The sequence below is a fragment of the Geotrypetes seraphini genome, chromosome 1, assembly GCF_902459505.1.
Source record: "Geotrypetes seraphini chromosome 1, aGeoSer1.1, whole genome shotgun sequence".
NCBI lineage: Eukaryota > Metazoa > Chordata > Amphibia > Gymnophiona > Dermophiidae > Geotrypetes > Geotrypetes seraphini.
This window is the reverse complement of record NC_047084.1, coordinates 448,148,185-448,166,084: the sequence shown is the minus strand read 5'-3', so window position 1 is coordinate 448,166,084 and position 17,900 is coordinate 448,148,185. Positions and strand designations below refer to the sequence as shown.

General features: G+C 45.7%; 1 protein-coding gene across 3 annotated transcripts in view; it reads right to left on the bottom strand.

Annotated features, from left to right (window-relative positions):
• ARHGAP4 (Rho GTPase activating protein 4) overlaps window positions 1-17,900 on the bottom strand; it is a 145,769-nt gene that overhangs the window by 109,514 nt on the left and 18,355 nt on the right. For 2 of the 3 annotated variants that reach the window (XM_033920717.1, XM_033920712.1), the window contains 2 exons: window positions 1,895-2,090; window positions 1,526-1,688 (listed from right to left, as the gene is read on the bottom strand). The exons of the other annotated variant lie outside the window; for it this stretch is intronic. In XM_033920717.1, coding sequence (XP_033776608.1) covers window positions 1,526-1,688; window positions 1,895-2,088 — 357 coding nt within the window. In that variant the 5' untranslated portion in view covers window positions 2,089-2,090. The remainder of the gene's footprint in view (window positions 1-1,525; window positions 1,689-1,894; window positions 2,091-17,900) is intronic. 3 annotated transcript variants of the gene reach the window in all.

Sequence of the window (17,900 nt, the reverse complement as noted above, 5' to 3'; positions counted from 1 at the left end):
GAAGACATCATACAGTATTTAATGTATCAGATCATAGAATCTCTTATAACACAGTTATTCCAGATCCCTATCTTGAGCATCATCAATGTAATCATTTGTCCAACCCCACCTCTAACTCATAAATAAATGACTTAAACAGTAATCTATAAACACATCAGTTTCTTGAACTCTAGAAATTTCTAGAGTTGAAGAAACTGATGTAGAGGCAGTCCCTGTTTTACAAACATCCGACTTACATCAGACTCGTACTTACGAACGGGGGCTCCTGTTCTATCTTCTGTGTCCTAACACACCCTATTCCCTCCCTCCCGAGTTCCAATGCACCCCTCTCTCTCCCCCTCCCTTCCTCAATTCTGTGCCCCAAGTATCTGCCTCCTTCCGGTGGGTGTTTATTTTCTGGCCGGCTCCCTCCTCCTTCCATCTGCAGTCGTTTCTCTGCACAAAGTCACGGGCAGCGGCTCCTGTGCGCATCCCATGGCTGAGCCAGAAGCCTTCCCTCCGACATGGGAGTAGCTTCCTCCAACGTCAGAAGGATGGCTTCCAGCTCAGCTGTGGGACGCGCGTAGGAGCTCCTGTCCACGGCTTTGAGCAGAAAAATGACTGCGGCTGGAAGGAGGAGGGAGCCGGCCAGAAGAAGGTAAACACACGCCGGAGGCAGGCACATACTTGGGGCACAGAATGGAGGGAGGGAGGGAAAGATAGGAGCACATTGGGACTCAGGAGGGAGTGACACAAACTTTGGACAAAGGATGGAAGGAAAGAGGGAGGGGGCTTGAACTTTGGACACAAAATAGAGGGAGGGGAGCATGAGCCATAGATGGAAAAATGGAGGGAGTGAGGGAAAGAGATGCTGAGGTGTGGGAGGGAATAGAAATGGGAGAATTGGGTATCTCAGTGAGAGGGAAAGAAAGATGGTGCACATGGGGAGATGAAGAAAGAGGAGAATTGTTGGGCATAGGGAGGGAGAGAGAATTATTGGACATGGTGGTGGGAGAGGAGTGAGGTAGAGATGCATGAGGAAGAGAGAGATGAGAGGGATGTGGTGGTGGATGTGGTGTGTGGAGAGGGAACAATGGGATGGATGGAAAGGGATGCAAGAGGGGCCTCAAGGAAGTGGAGAAGGTGGGAAGAATACTAGGATCCGAGTTACGTACAAATTCAACTTAAGAACAGTTTAAAAAACGGAACCTGTTCTTAACCTGGGGACTGCCTGTATTATAGATTACTGTATGATGTCTTCCCCCCCCCCCCCTGAGTTTTAAATGATTTTTGATCTAGGATTTAGTGAAGTTTTTGTTTGTTTCTATGTTGTGTTTCTGTAGTAGTTATTTGTTATAATGCAGGTGAACATTTCATAAATTGCCCTATAGTGTTGTATGATAGATCCTCTTATCACCATAACACTGATTTGGGTGATATATGAATAACTGGTTGGGGCAGCAGAATATAAGCAGTTTTCTGTTTGCATGCAAGTAAGATCATGGGAACACATCAGCTAAGGTACAGGGGAGCAGTTGGTGCTCACTTTCTTGGCCAGCCGCATCATATCTTCACTAAGATACATCAGACGCTGGGTGAGGTGACCGGCATAAACCTCCCCAAGGCCTGCCCGATTCCGACTCTCCTGCCGCGTTTGGTTGAGGATCATGTACCAGCAGTTTACAGGAGACAGAAGGCTCTGGTCTTTCCTAAGACAGAAAGAGAGAGGATTGTGAAAAGCCTAGTGTAGTGAATACCAGTGAACATGCCCAGACTAAGGTTTGTGTTGGCATTGGCATCACCGATATAGGCTTTGGGGTTGATGTCAGGAAGGCACAGGGACTGAAGCATGAAAGCGATGAGGAACAAACCACCTGCGTGCTGTAGAACACAGCCCAGTCTCCCCCATTCCTACCTGAAGCAATGGTATTCCTTGGAGCCCCGGGTCCGAGAAGAGAACCGGTCAGCAAGCTTCTCCAAGCTACGTGAGTACTCTAGCTCCACTTCTGCCCGGCGACGCAGGAAATCAGACAGATCCTGCAGCAGCTGCAGTCGTAACTCCACCTGGGTGTCCAAGCAGCGCAGCTGTTCCGACAACTGCCCGCGCATCTCTGGGGGACGATGACAATGGGGGGGAAAACAGAGAGAGTTAGGAGGAGATGGATGAAGCTCAATAAATTGGAAAACATAGTTTGTTCTTTGTACGACTAGAATGCTTCTCTATCGGAGACACGATGGCAGTGTTGACAATCTGCCAAGCTTCCCATAAGCTACTGATGCATGCAGTCCATGTCCAGGTGTTGTCCAGGTGTAAATTGTTTGGGCTGAAAACAACACATACGTTTCACAGCACAGCTACAAGCATGTGCAAGGAAAGGATCAAGAATAGGAGGTAAAAGAACCAGGAATGTGCCCTCACATCTCTTCATATGGCTGGGGCCACTTGGCTTTTCTTCTCTTAGTCTCCCCTCCGTGAACACAGTGATCAGGTTCAGAGCACTACCCAGAGGCTCTAATGAGTGAGAGAAGGGGCTCAGAGAGCGAGAGAACCTTGAAATGAGAGTGATACGCTCCTATGGATTGAGAGAACGGGCTCAGAGTGTGTGTGAGAGCGAGAGAACCTTGAAATGAGAGTGATACCCTCCTAAGGAATGAGTGAAGGGGCTGAGAGAATGAGAGAACCTTGAAATGAGTGTGATACACTCTTAAGGAATGAGAAAAGGGGCTAAGAGTATGTGTGAGAGCGAGATAACCTTGAAATGAGTGTGATACACTCCTAAGGAATGAGAGAAGGGGCTCAGAGTGTGTATGAGAGCAAGAGAACCTTGAAATGAGAGCGATACGCTCCTAAGGAATGAGTGAAGGGGCTGAGAAAATGAGAGAACCTTGAAATGAGTGTGATACACTCTTAAGGAATGAGAAAAGGGGATCAGAGTGTGTGTGAGAGCGAGATAACCTTGAAATGAGAGTGATACACTCCTAAGGAATGAGAGAAGGGGCTCAGAGTGTGTGTGAGAGCGAGAGAACCTTGAAATGAGCGTGATACACTCCTAAGGAATGAGAGAAGGAGCTCAGAGTGTGTGTGAGAGCGAGAGAACCTTGAAGTGAGAGTGATACGCTTCTAAGGAATGAGTGAAGGGGCTGAGAGAATGAGAGAACCTTCAAAATGAGTGTGATACACTCTTAAGGAATGAGAAAAGGGGCTCAGAGTGTGTGTGAGAGCGAGATAACCTTGAAATGAGAGTGATACACTCCTAAGGAATGATAGAAGGGGCTCAGAGTGTGTGTGAGAGCGAGATAACCTTGAAATGAGAGTGATACACTCCTAAGGAATGAGAGAAGGGGCTCAGAGTGTGTGTGAGAGCGAGATAACCTTGAAATGAGAGTGATACGCTCCTAAGGAATGAGAGAAGGGGCTCAGAGTGTGTGTGAGAGCGAGAGAACCTTGAAATGAGAGTGATACGCTCTTAAGGAATGAGAGAAGGGGCTCAGAGTGTGTGTGAGAGCGAGAGAACCTTGAAATGAGTGTGATACCCTCCTAAGGAATGAGAAAAGGGGCTCAGAGTGTGTGTGAGAGCGAGAGAACCTTGAAATGAGTGTGATACACTCCTAAGGAATGAGAGAAGGGGCTCAGAGTGTGTGTGAGAGCGAGATAACCTTGAAATGAGAGTGATACACTCCTAAGGAATGAGAGAAGGGGCTCAGAGTGTGTGTGAGAGCGAGAGAACCTTGAAATGAGCGTGATACACTCCTAAGGAATGAGAGAAGGGGCTCAGAGAGTGTGAGAGTGAGAGAACCTTGAAATGAGTGTTATACACTCCTAAGGAATGAGAGAAGGGGCTCAGAGTGTGTGTGAGAGCGAGAGAACCTTGAAATGAGAGTGATACCCTCCTAAGGAATGAGTGAATGGGCTGAGAGAATGAGAGAACCTTGAAATGAGTGTCATACACTCCTAAGGAATGAGAAAAGGGGCTCAGAGTATGTGTGAGAGCGAGAGAACCTTGAAATGAGTGTGATACACTCCTAAGGAATGAGAGAAGGGGCTCAGAGAGTGTGAGAGTGAGAGAACCTTGAAATGAGTGTGATACACTCCTAAGGAATGAGAGAAGGGGCTCAGAGTGTGTGTGAGAGCGAGAGAACCTTGAAATGAGTGTGATACACTCCTAAGGAATGAGAGAAGGGGCTCAGAGAGTGTGAGAGTGAGAACCTTGAAATGAGTGTGATACACTCCTAAGGAATGAGAGAAGGGGCTCAGAGTGTGTGTGAGAGCGAGATAACCTTGAAATGAGAGTGATACACTCCTAAGGAATGAGAGAAGGGGCTCAGAGTGTGTATGAGAGCGAGAGAACCTTGAAATGAGAGTGATACGCTCCTAAGGAATGAGAGAAGGGGCTCAGAGTGTGTGTGAGAGCGAGAGAACCTTGAAATGAGTGTGATACACTCCTAAGGAATGAGAGAAGGGGCTCAGAGAGTGTGAGAACCTTGAAATGAGTGTGATACACTCCTAAGGAATAAGAGAAGGGGCTCAGAGAGTGTGAGAGTGAGAGAACCTTGAAATGAGTGTGATACACTCCTAAGGAATGAGAGAAGGGGCTCAGAGTGTGTGTGAGAGCGAGATAACCTTGAAATGAGAGTGATACACTCCTAAGGAATGACAGAAGGGGCTCAGAGTGTGTGTGAGAGCGAGAGAACCTTGAAATGAGTGTGATACACTCCTAAGGAATGATAGAAGGGGCTCAGTGTGTGTGTGAGAGCGAGATAACCTTGAAATGAGAGTGATACGCTCCTAAGGAATGAGAGAAGGGGCTCAGAGTGTGTGTGAGAGCGAGAGAACCTTGAAATGAGTGTGATACACTCCTAAGGAATGAGAGAAGGAGCTCAGAGTGTGTGTGAGAGCGAGAGAACCTTGAAGTGAGAGTGATACGCATCTAAGGAATGAGTGAAGGGGCTGAGAGAATGAGAGAACCTTGAAATGAGTGTGATACACTCCTAAGGAATGAGAGAAGGGGCTCAGAGTGGGTGTGAGAGCGAGAGAACCTTGAAATGAGAGTGATACGCTCCTAAGGAATGAGAGAAGGGGCTCAAGTGTGTGTGAGAGCGAGAGAACCTTGAAATGAGTGTGATACACTCCTAAGGAATGAGAGAAGGGGCTCAGAGAGTGTGAGAGTGAGAGAACCTTGAAATGAGTGTGATACACTCCTAAGGAATGAGAGAAGTGGCTCAGAGTGTGTGTGAGAGCAAGAGAACCTTGAAATGAGAGTGATACGCTCCTAAGGAATGAGAAAAGGGGCTCAGAGTGTGTGTGAGAGCGAGAGAACCTTGAAATGAGTGTGATACACTCCTAAGAAATGAGAGAAGGGGCTCAGAGTGTGTGTGAGAGCGAGAGAACCTTGAAATGAGTGTGATACACTCCTAAGGAATGAGAAAAGGGGCTCAGAGTGTGTGTGAGAGCGAGAGAACCTTGAAATGAGAGTGTTACGCTCCTAAAGAATGAGAGAAGGGGCTCAGAGTGTGTGTGAGAGCGAGAGAACCTTGAAATGAGTGTGATACACTCCTAAGGAATGAGAGAAGGGACTCAGAGTGTGAGAGTGAGAGAACCTTGAAATGAGTGTGATACACTCCTAAGGAATGAGAGAAGGGGCTCAGAGTGTGTGTGAGAGCAAGAGAACCTTGAAATGAGAGTGTTACGCTCCTAAAGAATGAGAGAAGGGGCTCAGAGAGTGTGAGAGTAATATTCACAAAAAACCCCCATAAACCTATTAGAGTAAAAACATTAACATACAATGTAAAATAAAAATCAATGTTTTAGACTTTCTTTCCCTCTCTCACTTCTTCTAGGTTTCGGTTTTCATTTCTATCTTCCCCTTGCTCCCTTTGACAATGACTGAACACATTAGACTCTAACACAATGGAAAGGAGCAGCAAAAGCTACCACACAGACTAGTCATGCAGTGCCCACTCCCTGTTATAGCAAAAGCTGAATGAATTCTTCAAATCCAGAGTATAAATATTAGGTTTGGGGTTTTTTCTGCAAAGCTGTGACCTGAGAGGGGAACAGACCTTCCTTTGTGCAGATGTTGTCTGGATGAAAACACAGGCGCCTGTGTGTAGGAGGAAAGCGGACAGAAAGTGATCCATGGGCAACCAAGGTGAAAGACATAAGATAGAACAGCCAGTGGACCTGATGTAATAAATTGCGCTCTTCAGCATGGCCATTAACTTTGATTTCCCCACAACAACCCTACCCCACAGTAAGGATTCTAGCACAAAAGCAGCCACTGTACTAAAGAGGAGCAGACTCAGCGTGCAAATCGCATGCAAACTGGTCAAATCAGGAATTGCTCCTAATGCCAAAAAACTGAATTTTGGCACATGTTTACGTGCATTTCCCCAAATAATATCACCTACTAGGAAAGCTCCATTCAACTGTCTGTCTTTCCACATAGGCACAAACAAACAAACACACATTAAAACACACACATACATACACAGACACACAAACACATGAAAACACACACAGACATACAGGCAGTAGAGTGGGGTTTTGGTGGGCTCACATTTTCCACCATGAATGCATTGGTTAGAGTGGCTTATGGGCCTGGGTCCTTCTCTCTGTAGTTCACTAGTCCTCTCTCCAGACTACTTAAGCCATCTCTGTGCAACTCTACTAGGCTTTCCTATTCCAGGTGCTGATGTTCCAGAGGCAGGTATGTACATTTTTATTCTGAACTTTGTGAGGATGCAAACACGGGGGAGGGGGGGTCTTTACTTTATCTCTGCAGTGGTTATCTGATTACTCTGGATACCTTTTGGGCACTTATACCTGTCTTTATATCACCTTAACTCACAACGTATAAGTTTCATCTACGCAATACCGTTAAACATTCGATTATCCCCGCAGGACGACTTAAGTCTAGGTTGGCCCACATCCCGCCCTAACCACTCCTCCAAAAATGCCCCTTTCAGCTAAAATGCCCATGGATTCATCCAAAAAAGCTGTTTTGATTATCGGCACTTGGACGACCTATCTTGTAGGACGACCAAGTGCCGACTTGGGTGGGTTTTTAGATGTATTTAAGTTTCGATTATGAGCCTCATAATATTTACTGGGTCCAGGGAGGCTTCTAGTGATGTCCTTCTCTCACTGACCCATCTTGTACAAGCAAAATTCCCTGGACCCCTAAAGTTGTTATATAATAAGCACAGGGTCAGAGCTCTTGGGAATTCCTGCTATATAAAAAGAACAAGCACGGAGCTCATATGAATTCTTGCTATATGAGCTCCTGGGAATTCATACCATACCATATAGTTTCTTATATCTCACAATTTTCTACTAGGCCCAAGGATTTAGCTCTGGCAGATCTTTCTATATACCGGTAATTGCATAGCCTGAATTCCAATCCCAGCAGTTTCTGTCAGGGACAATGTCTTCAAATGAGTTTGTTTTGTGCATACCATGACAGGAATGAACCTCAATCCTAAACCAGGGGTATATTGCATAGTACTTGCATGCATGCAAAGAGAGCTTCCTTTTAGAGTTTATAAGATGTAACAAGTAAAGGTAATTTATCAAAGTGTGCTTGAAAATTCCTTTTAATCAAGCCTGTAGCTCCCAAAACAACCAGAAAGGGGGGAAAGAGGATGGGACTTTTATACCACGTTTTTGTGGTTACACATTCAAAGCGGTTTACATATATACAGGAATAGTACTTATTTTGTACCTTGGGCAGTGGAGTGACTTGCCCAGGGTCACAAGGAGCAGAAATATTTCTCTCAGTGCCACATTTTCTTAGTCTCGGACTGCATTTCTTGGTACCTGGACATCTCTCTCACCACATGATTTACAGAGTAATCGCTTGGACTCAGTGATTAATGCTGTAACCATTTTGTTGTTTTTCTCTTTTACCATTTTCTCTGACTTCTTTGCATCTAGCTTTTTTTAATCCATGGCAATAGTCCAGATAGTCATAAACTTTTCATTCTCCATAATTCTCTTAGGGTCATAATTCTACAATTTTTCTGGTAAAGCAATATTGTAATGTTTACAAAGTTTTCAATGGATGAGAGAAATCTATGTTAGGAGTACAACCAACCTTTTTCCTGTACCATGTAGTTATGTTTGTATTGCAATAATTGCTGCTGTAATGTTTGTGCTACATTACCGTATATACTCGAATATAAACCCATTTAAATATAAACTGAGGTAAACTTTTTCTCCCATAGAGGTTAAAATAAGGTTGACTCAAATATAAACCAATCTCAAATCATTCTTGCAAGGTTATTGTGGGAGTGAGTGGCCTAGTGGTTAGAGCTGCTGCCCCAGCACCACGAGGTTGTATGTTTAATCCCAGCCTGCTCCATGTGACTCTGGGCAAGTCACTTAGGGGGAAATTCTAAAACCAGCACCTAAATTTAGCCGTCAGTAGGCACCCTGCAATTGAAAAATGATGTTAGAAACGGCTAAAAATGGCAACATTGAAGTGGCTACCAACCTCTAAATAAAAGGTGCCAGAATCGCAACTAGGTGGCTGCGGAACGCCAAAGTAGGCGTGGCTAATGCCGGAAGTGGCATTAGGTGGATTAAAAGTGGCTAACAAGCCACGATTCATGCCTGTATTTCAGCTGCCTATTTTTGCCACAAGATTCTAAAACCAGACTACAGCTGTCATAAGCTGATCATGGCAGGGGAATTTATCCCCGATCAGCTGAGCTGGCAGGACTCACTGAAGCCACGGCTCCTGCCGGCTCACTGGGGAGGGGAAGGCCCGCCATTTTGAAGAGTTGGGCCAGCTGGCCAGAAGAAGTAGGCATCCCTCCGGCCAGCCACCTAAAGTACGGTAAGGGGGAAGAGGATGGGGGACATCGGAAGCACAGGGTGGGTGTTGCGTGGTGGCAGGAGAGTGTGGGCATCTCTCCCGCTGTTTGGGGTTTATGTTGGTTAGCGGTGGAAGAAATTGGGCATCTCTCCCGCTGCCGAGAGGGGGGGGAGGGCTATAATACACACACTCAAAAAGCATGCTTTTACCACTCCCACAAAAAAAAATATAGCTCCAATTTATGAGAATCATGTAACTTTTATTTTTTTTCATTAGCCAGTCAAAACACACATCACTTTTAACAGTGCTGGCACTGTACCGGCAGGAATGTTTAAGAATCCACTGGAGGGCACATTTCAATATTCAAGAGTCCATTTGCATGGCAGTGTCAGAGACTCCTAGAAAGCTCGCTAAAGACCGTGATAAGCCATTTTGATAATCTGCCGATAAAACGCATTCAGGCTAAATCTTGTGGAACCAGTTTAGAAACTGCATTAAAGGCAACCTTAAGTTTTGAGAATCTGGCCCTAAGAATCTAGGGAACGGAGTTTGATTCCCACTGCAGCTCCCTGTGACTCAGAGCAAGCCATTTAACCATCCATTGCCCAAGTACAAAACTTAGATTAAAGTGAGTCCACTAAGGACAGAGAAAGTACCTGCATATAATATACGCAGACATGTCAAATCACATGCGTTTGGTGTGTGATGTGCATTTACACCCTTTCTTCAGCTCACATGTCTGAATATGTTTGTCACACACATTTGCTCTGATCCCCGCCACTCTTCGAAATAAGCTGCAAGGCTACCATGCAGAAAAATCAGCAATCTCCCACCTCCCTCCTACTACTGTTGCTGCTTTTCTTGACCAACAGCAGCAAAACAACTGATATCACTTGTATGACATTTGTTTCTCTTCCTGCAGCTGCTGGCCCTGCCCCCTCTGACATCACCTTCCTGTTCCAGGACAGAGTTAACCAACATGAGAAGAGAAAAAACTGTCCCGCAAGTGATGTCAGCTATTTTGCCACTGTTGCTGCTGGTCAGGAAAGCAGCGTGTTGGCTGGGGTGTTTCAGGGGGAATAAGGACACAAAAAGGAGGGAGATGCTGGATGGAAAGTGGGGATGTAAAAAAGACAGAGGGCAGATGCTGGATGAAAGGAAGAGCAGAATCTGGGTTAAAGAGGGAAAGGGGTTAATGCTGAATAGGAGGAAAGAAAGGATAGAAGATGGATGGGTGTGGAAGACGAGAAATAGGGCAGATACTGGAGGAAAAGGGAAAGGCAAATGCTGAATGGAAAGGGGAAGAAAAGAGGACAAATGCTGGATGGAAGGGGTAGGATTAGGAAGCAGAGCAATACTGGACCCATTGATGGTGAGGGGTGCAGGAGGGAGGGATGAGAGAAGGATACTTGCTAAACTCTGGGGGGGAGAGAAGAAGAAATAATGTTAAGATAAGGAACAGGGAAAGATGCTGGACCTGTAGAAGGGGGAGGAGAGGCCATGACAGGAAGAAAGGAAGTGAAGCAAAGGGACTATTGCTGGACCCTGGGAGAGGACAGCAGGAGGTCAGGAGGAAAGGAAGAGAGGGAAAAATGCTGGCCACTGGTACGAGGAGGGAAGGAAGAAAAATGCTGGACTCAGAGAGTGGGAGGACAGAAGGGAAGGAAAAGAAATTTTGGCCCCTGGGGGGATGGGAAGCAGAGGGAAGGCAATGAAATACTAGGATGGGGGGGGTTGGGGACAGGAAGCAAGAAAGAAAGATGCTGGTCACTCTGATGGCAGAGGAAAAATAGATGCTGGCTCCTAAGGTGGGGGGGGGGGGAGAGATTAAAGAAAAATGAAGAGATGTTGGCATTGGATGTAGATGTGGGGGAAGGGAAGAATGAGGGAAAAGATGGACATAGGGAAAGATAAGGACAAATACGGATAATGCTGGGAATGATGATGGAGGAGAGAGACATTGGGCCCAATATTGAGACCAAGGGCAGCAGTCTAGCTACCTCCCGTGGTCCACGGGGATCCCGGATATTCAATGTTCTCTGTGTCTGGCCACTGGCATTGAATATCCAGATCAAAGTTCACCGCCTTGGACTTAATCAGCCAAGCCAATATTCATCGGCTGGCCAGCTAAGGCAAAGCAGAGAAAGATAGACCTGCTTTTTAAGTGGGTCTATCTCATGTGACATAGCTAGTCACTGGCCAATCCAGCAGACGGGATATTCAGCAGGAGACAGCCAGCTAAGACCTGTGGAATATCGGGGAGATGGACACAAAGGAGTAATGATGAACAAGGTGAGAATAAGGATGCTCAACCTAGCAGGAGGATAGGGACACAGAGGGGAGATACTGAACATGGATGCAAAGGAAGATGAAATGATGGACATGGAGAGAAAAGAAATGCCCTAGCAAAAGAGTTAAGAAAAGAGAGAATAAAACAGAATCCAAACAACAAAGAAAGAAAAAATACTTTTATTTTCTATTTATTGAGTAGAATATGTCAGTTTATGGAATCTACATATGCTAGAGCTGGTTTAAGACATGGCTGGGACCTGCGAGAGAAACCTCACTCATTGGCCTTAAATCTCCAACATAGCAGTAGTATGTTACCAGCTTTGGAATGGGCCACCCTTGGCATCTTTCTATATGTAAACCACCACGGTTATGCCACAGAAAAATAGTACATTAATTCATGACCATTTACTCTCTTCTGAACCATTCCTGTGTCTAGGCTGGATCCATGAACAGTTTCTGGAGCAGCATTTTATATTTCCCTCAGCAGTTGTGCATTTGCCACATATTTTTCTTCATTTCTTGATATAATTCTTTACTGATTTTTTTCTCATTTCACAAATGGAGCTGCTTCATTCTCTGCGCATATTATTAAGTTCTCACTTGTTCCTTTTACTCATCGGAATCTTCTTGCAAATTTAATGATGGAGACAGACTCTTGCTCTCTCTTCTACGAAACCACGCTAGCATTTTTTAGCACAGAGAGCCGCACTGAATTCATTGAGTTCCTATGAGCGTCGGGAGCAGCGTGGGCCATTCAGCGCGACTCTCTGAGCTAAAAAACGCTAGCGCGGTTTCGTAGAAGAGGGGGTTGGTGTTTACTTTCATAATTCAAACTTTTTGCGTATTCATATCTGTTGAAGCTGGTAAGTAGGCCTGAAGGATTATGATAATAGCTCCCTAGTTATAGTTTCTCTTTCCGAGGCCCATTCTTTCTTCAGCTCAAGAAGGCCAATTCTTTAGTCAGTATAGTCTGCCGTTGTTATGAATCCAGGTGGACTTTCTGGAACACCAGGCTGCTCAGTGGTATAAATTAATATCTGGCTTTTTAATTAAGAAACCAAAAACTGGTCTACGGGACATTTGGAGCATTGAGATAAAGCATCAAATTACTGTGTCTCAATGGCCACGAATTTAGTTTTGAAGGATGAGATGTACAATGTCGGCATCTATGAGACAAACTTGGTTTTTCTTGTTGCATAGAGCATTTTGGACCCCAGTTCGTTTACAAAAGTTAGATAGCTCTAAGTCTAATAAATGCTGGCACTGTCATCTCGAAGCTGGGATATTAGATCACTTGCTATTCTATTGTCCACTGATACTTGCTTTTTGGAAATCAATTTGGGGTCAAATAAATGATTTTTAGAAAATCCGGTTGCATTAACTTATGACACTGTTATTTGGAACATCAATGAGAGCTAAGAGTCAAATTTCATCTAATAATAATAAGCTATTACTCATTATAACAAGGATTGCCATACAACATATAATGAAAAATTGGGATCACTTAAATTATAGTTTTTGGTGGAATTCGCTATGTCACATATTTAAAATGGAAAGGGTAATTGCCATACAAAGGGGGTGCATTAAGAAATTTCAGAATATTTGGGAGCCATTAACAAAATACTATAATGATTGAATATCAAGTTTTCCCCTTAAATATGCACATCCAAGAAGGGGGGTGGGGATTTCTTGGTTTTCTTTGAGAGTAACAATGTGGGGAGGGGGAGGTTATTATATTACATTACATTAGTGACTTCTATTCTGCCTTTACCTTGCGGTTCAAGGCGGATTACATAAGAATTGTTATAATCTTAATACATAAGCTTATAGAGGGACATTTTCTAATTTTCTAAGGAGTAGATTGGTAATGTTGGTGGAATTTGGAACTTTGTTAGTAAAGTTATATTGGTTTTATGTGTTTTTTGAAAAGTAAGGTTTTTGTTTCTTTTTTGAAAGTTTTGTAGTCTGTGATTGAAGTCAGCAGATTGGTGAGTTGTCGGTCCAGTTTTGCTGCTCTGGTGGCCAGAAGGTTGTCATATATTTTTTTTCGTTTGACTTTTTTGGTTGGCGGGTGTGCGAATATTGTGTGGGTTCTCCTGTGTCTGATTGAGGTGGAATGAGTTAGTCGATTGTTCCAGTAGGAAGGGCTGTTTCCGTTTATGGCTTTGAAAAGAAGGCAGAGGAATTTGAAGTGTATTCTGGCTTGAATTGGGAGCCAGTATGAGTTGTGGTAGGCCTCTGTGATGTGGTCGTACTTTTTCAGAGAATAGGCCTGTATTTTGTATTGTTTGGAGTTGTTTTATCTTTGTTGTTGGGCAAGGGAGATATAGAATGTTGCAGTAGTCTATTAGGCCTAGGATTAGAGATTGAACCAACAGTTGGAATTGTTTTCTGTTGAAGAATTTTCTGACTTGTCTAAGGTTTCTCATAGTGGCGAATGATGTTTTTATAATTTTGTTGATTTGTGGTTGCATGGTGCAACCTCTATCTATCAGCACTCCGAGGAGTTTTAGCGTAGGATGAATGGGGTATGAGATCGAGTTAATTTCTATGTTTGTCAAGGTTGGGAGTTTTGCAGTTTTCAAGGAGGACGAAGTTTGTTTTATCCGGGTTAAGTTTTAGTTTGTGTTCTTTCATCCATGTTGCTACTGTTTCAAGTGTTTCGTGTATTGTGCCTATCATGGATGGTTCAAGTTGGTCGAAGGGGATGAGTATGGTGATATCATCTGCGTAGCTGTAAGAGGTAATGCCTAGTTTATCTAGGTAGGAACATAGGGAGGCAATGCATAGGTTGAAGAGTGTGGGAGATAGGGGAGATCCTTGTGGCACTCCACATGGGTTGGACCAAGGATCCGATTTTTCTTTGTTTGTTTTTACTCTATAAGTTCTGGAATATATATGTTTGTCTTGAGTTGATGAATGTTATTGAATAGGGAAGGGGAGGTACCGTATTTTCGCGGATATAACGCGCGCGTTATACGCGTTTTTACCTACCGCGCATACCCCCCGCGCGTTATATGCCTGAGCGCGGTATACAAAAGTTTTTAAACATAGTTCCCACCCCGCCCGACGCCCGATTCACCCCCCCAGCAGGACCGCTCGCACCCCCACCCCGAACGACCGCTCGCACGCGCTCCCACCCGCACCCGCATCCACGATCGGAGCAAGAGGGAGCCCAAGCCCTCTTGCCCGGCCGACTCCCCGACGGTCCGATACATCCCCCCCCCGGCAGGACCACTCGCACCCCCACCCCGAAGGACCGCCGACTTCCCGACAATATCGGGCCAGAAGGGAGCCCAAACCCTCCTGGCCACGGCGACCCCCTAACCCCACCCCGCACTACATTACAGGCAGGAGGGATCCCAGGCCCTCCTGCCCTCGACGCAAACCCCCCTCCCACCCAACGACCGCCCCCCCCAAGAACCTCCGACCGCCCCCCCAGCCGACCCGCGACCCCCCTGGCCGACCCCCACGACCCCCCCACCCCCCTTCCCCGTACCTTTGGTAGTTGGCCGGACAGACGGGAGCCAAACCCGCCTGTCCGGCAGGCAGCCAACGAAGGAATGAGGCCGGATTGGCCCATCCATCCTAAAGCTCCGCCTACTGGTGGGGCCTAAGGCGCGTGGGCCAATCAGAATAGGCCCTGGAGCCTTAGGTCCCACCTGGGGGCGCGGCCTGAGGCACATGGTCGGGTTGGGCCCATGTGCCTCAGGCCGCGCCCCCAGGTGGGACCTAAGGCTCCAGGGCCTATTCTGATTGGCCCACGCGCCTTAGGCCCCACCAGTAGGCGGAGCTTTAGGACGGATGGGCCAATCCGGCCTCATTCCTTCGTTGGCTGCCTGCCGGACAGGCGGGTTTGGCTCCCGTCTGTCCGGCCAACTACCAAAGGTACGGGGAAGGGGGGTGGGGGGGTCGTGGGGGTCGGCCAGGGGGGTCGCGGGTTGGCTGGGGGGGCGGTCGGAGGTTCTTGGGGGGGGCGGTCGTTGGGTGGGAGGGGGGTTTGCGTCGAGGGCAGGAGGGCCTGGGATCCCTCCTGCCCGTAATGTAGTGCGGGGTGGGGTTAGGGGGTCGCCGTGGCCAGGAGGGTTTGGGCTCCCTTCTGGCCCAACTACACAAAGGTACGGGGAAGGCGGGTGGGGGTGTCGTGGGGGTCGGCCAGGGGGGTCGCGGGTCGGCTGGGGGACGGGCGGAGGTTCTTGGGGGGGGGCGGTCGTTGGGGGGAGGGGGTTTGCGTCGAGGGCAGGAGGGCCTGGGATCCCTCCTGCCCGTAATGTAGTGCGGGGTGGGGTTAGGGGGTCGCCGTGGCCAGGAGGGTTTGGGCTCCCTCCTGGCCCGATATTGTTGGGGAGTCGGCGGTCCTTCGGGGTGGGGTTGCGAGTGGTCCTGCCGGGGGGGGGGGAATGTATCGGACGTCGGGGGGGGGCATCAGGCTTTCAGGATGGGGACAGGACTTCAAGGGGGGACAGTGCACGGAAAGTCAGGGGGGTGAACGGAGAGTCGGGACAGCGCACGGAAAGTCAGGGCAGTGCACGGAAGTCAGGGGGGGCGAAAGGAGCGTCGGGCATCATGCGCGGTATACCCGTGAGCGCGGTATACAAAAGTTTTTGTACATATCATCGTGATTTCTGCGCGCTATACCCGTGTGCGCGTTTTACACGGGTGCGCGTTATATCCGCGAAAATACGGTATATGGAATTTGAAACTGAGTTTTGTATAATATTAAGTGATGTATGTAAGACCAAATGGATGTTATATACTGTTTCACTTATTGTGAGTGTTAAAATGAATAAAGAATTTAAAAAAGGCCAATTCTCAGAACTCCAGCAGTAAAGGCAACAGTGCAGATCCCATACTGCTGGAACAGGGCAGAAAACAAGCTCTGATATTCAAATTATATGCATGCTGTAAAAGTGAAAGCAAGGAGAAGGAACATGCTTGGTGTATGTGCTGAAGAGTTTCATGATAAACACAGCTCTTCTTTGCATGCAACAGGCAAACCCAACCTTATATTTAAGGTAAGAAAACAGGCACCAATTGTGCATTTATTTTCAGGTTTGCTTGGATTCAACCATATTTTTTCTCAGTATTAGAATTTATAAGTTTGCATGAGCTTTCTTCCCTAAAGGAAATCAAAATCAGCAGATTTTAAACTGGAAAGTAAAAGAAATTATCTCTTCAAACCTTCCACCACCAGCTCTGAGCTGGTGTTATTTTTCTGGCTGTACAAGCAGGGATTGTTTGTGCATTGTTCTCTGAGGATTGGGAAAGTATAACAAACAACATAATTAACATATATTTAAATACAATTTGCGACCACCTCTGCTGTGCACATTGTTTTCTTCACTAAAGTCCTCTGAGCATTCTTCGCAGATTTATGTGCGTGCTATGCCTGCATTGATTGACCTTACCACGAACAGTAGGTTTTCAGAATCAACTTGAAGGATTGTACAGTCTCAGCATTCATCGATTCTTATAAATGGCCTCATGGGCATGGAGGAGTTTTTCTGCTGGATGTAATTGTGGCTTCCTCCTTTGTTCTTAGATATTCATACATACCTTCCTATTCAATTTTTCTATGTCAAAGTCATAAGTCAAAAATATATTTTCAGTGTTGTTCAATTTTCCACTAAAAGAATGTTGAGTTAGCATATCTTGTTCTGCTTGTATGTAACAGATTATGTGTCCTGTATATTTATTAAATTGTATATCTGCGGTCCTCTGGGTTAGCCTTTATGAACACCTGTGTTCTGCTCACAGTTCCTTTTAGAGCTTTGTTGTTATTACCTGCCTTTGGGTATTCTGAGAGAAGCAGATTTTCCCTTCCCTCCAATTGCTTTAGATGTAAATAGAAAATATATGGTAACCTGTTAAACAGCTGTGCCTAGATCATAGATCTAACATATAGAGTTTGAACTCTCCATGCTGAGGCAGTAAACTGAAGCTTGTTTTTCTCTCTCAGTGGGCTAGATGCATTAAAACTTCCAATTATATTTGCCGACCCGAAGCTCTAAGCGGCTCACCACATGTTTTTCCGTGCGGTCATACATTCTCCAATTCTGGCATGAATACGAGGTTATTTCGATCGATGCCCTAACCTTGCATGCCAGCATTGGGTTGAAACAGGTCTCTAGACCTGTTGGTAACTGTGTTACCAAAAAGTCTGACTTATTTTTCCATGGGCATGGATGTTGTGTGTATGTTACATACATAGCAAGCTAAAGAAAATCACCAAAATGTTCCACAGAAAAACAGGGGAAACCAAGTAGCAAACAAAATTATGGAGTCGATGATCTTGGTCTGAAAGTTTATTAAAAAGTCTTCATAATAAAAAGTGAAGCAGATCAATTGGTAAATCCATGTAATTCACAGTGAAAGTTATGTGGTGTGGACCCGACACGGTCCATGTTTTGGTTAAAGATAACTTTCTTCTAAGATCCGATCTGATACTGCCACAAAATTAAAATATGCTACAAAGCATCCAAGCACTTTGAGCTTATACTGGTGACCTCAATGGAATTTTCAGCTTCAATGTCTCCATCTGCTGGTAGGAGAACATAAACATTGATCTGAACAGGTCTCTAGCTACCTCCAAATCTTCCAGCATTAACGGTAAACAAATCAACGAGGTTAGAACACCATTGCGCCTTGACCAGACCCCTCCACACCTCTAAATCATTGTCATATTTACGATTAAGCCTAAATTTGTAGCCCAAGTTGTTAATAAGTGTATTCAATGGATTAAATGTCCTACACAATAAGAATGGTGACAAGGAAACGCCATAAAACTTTTCTCTCTGGATCATGATGCAGTAT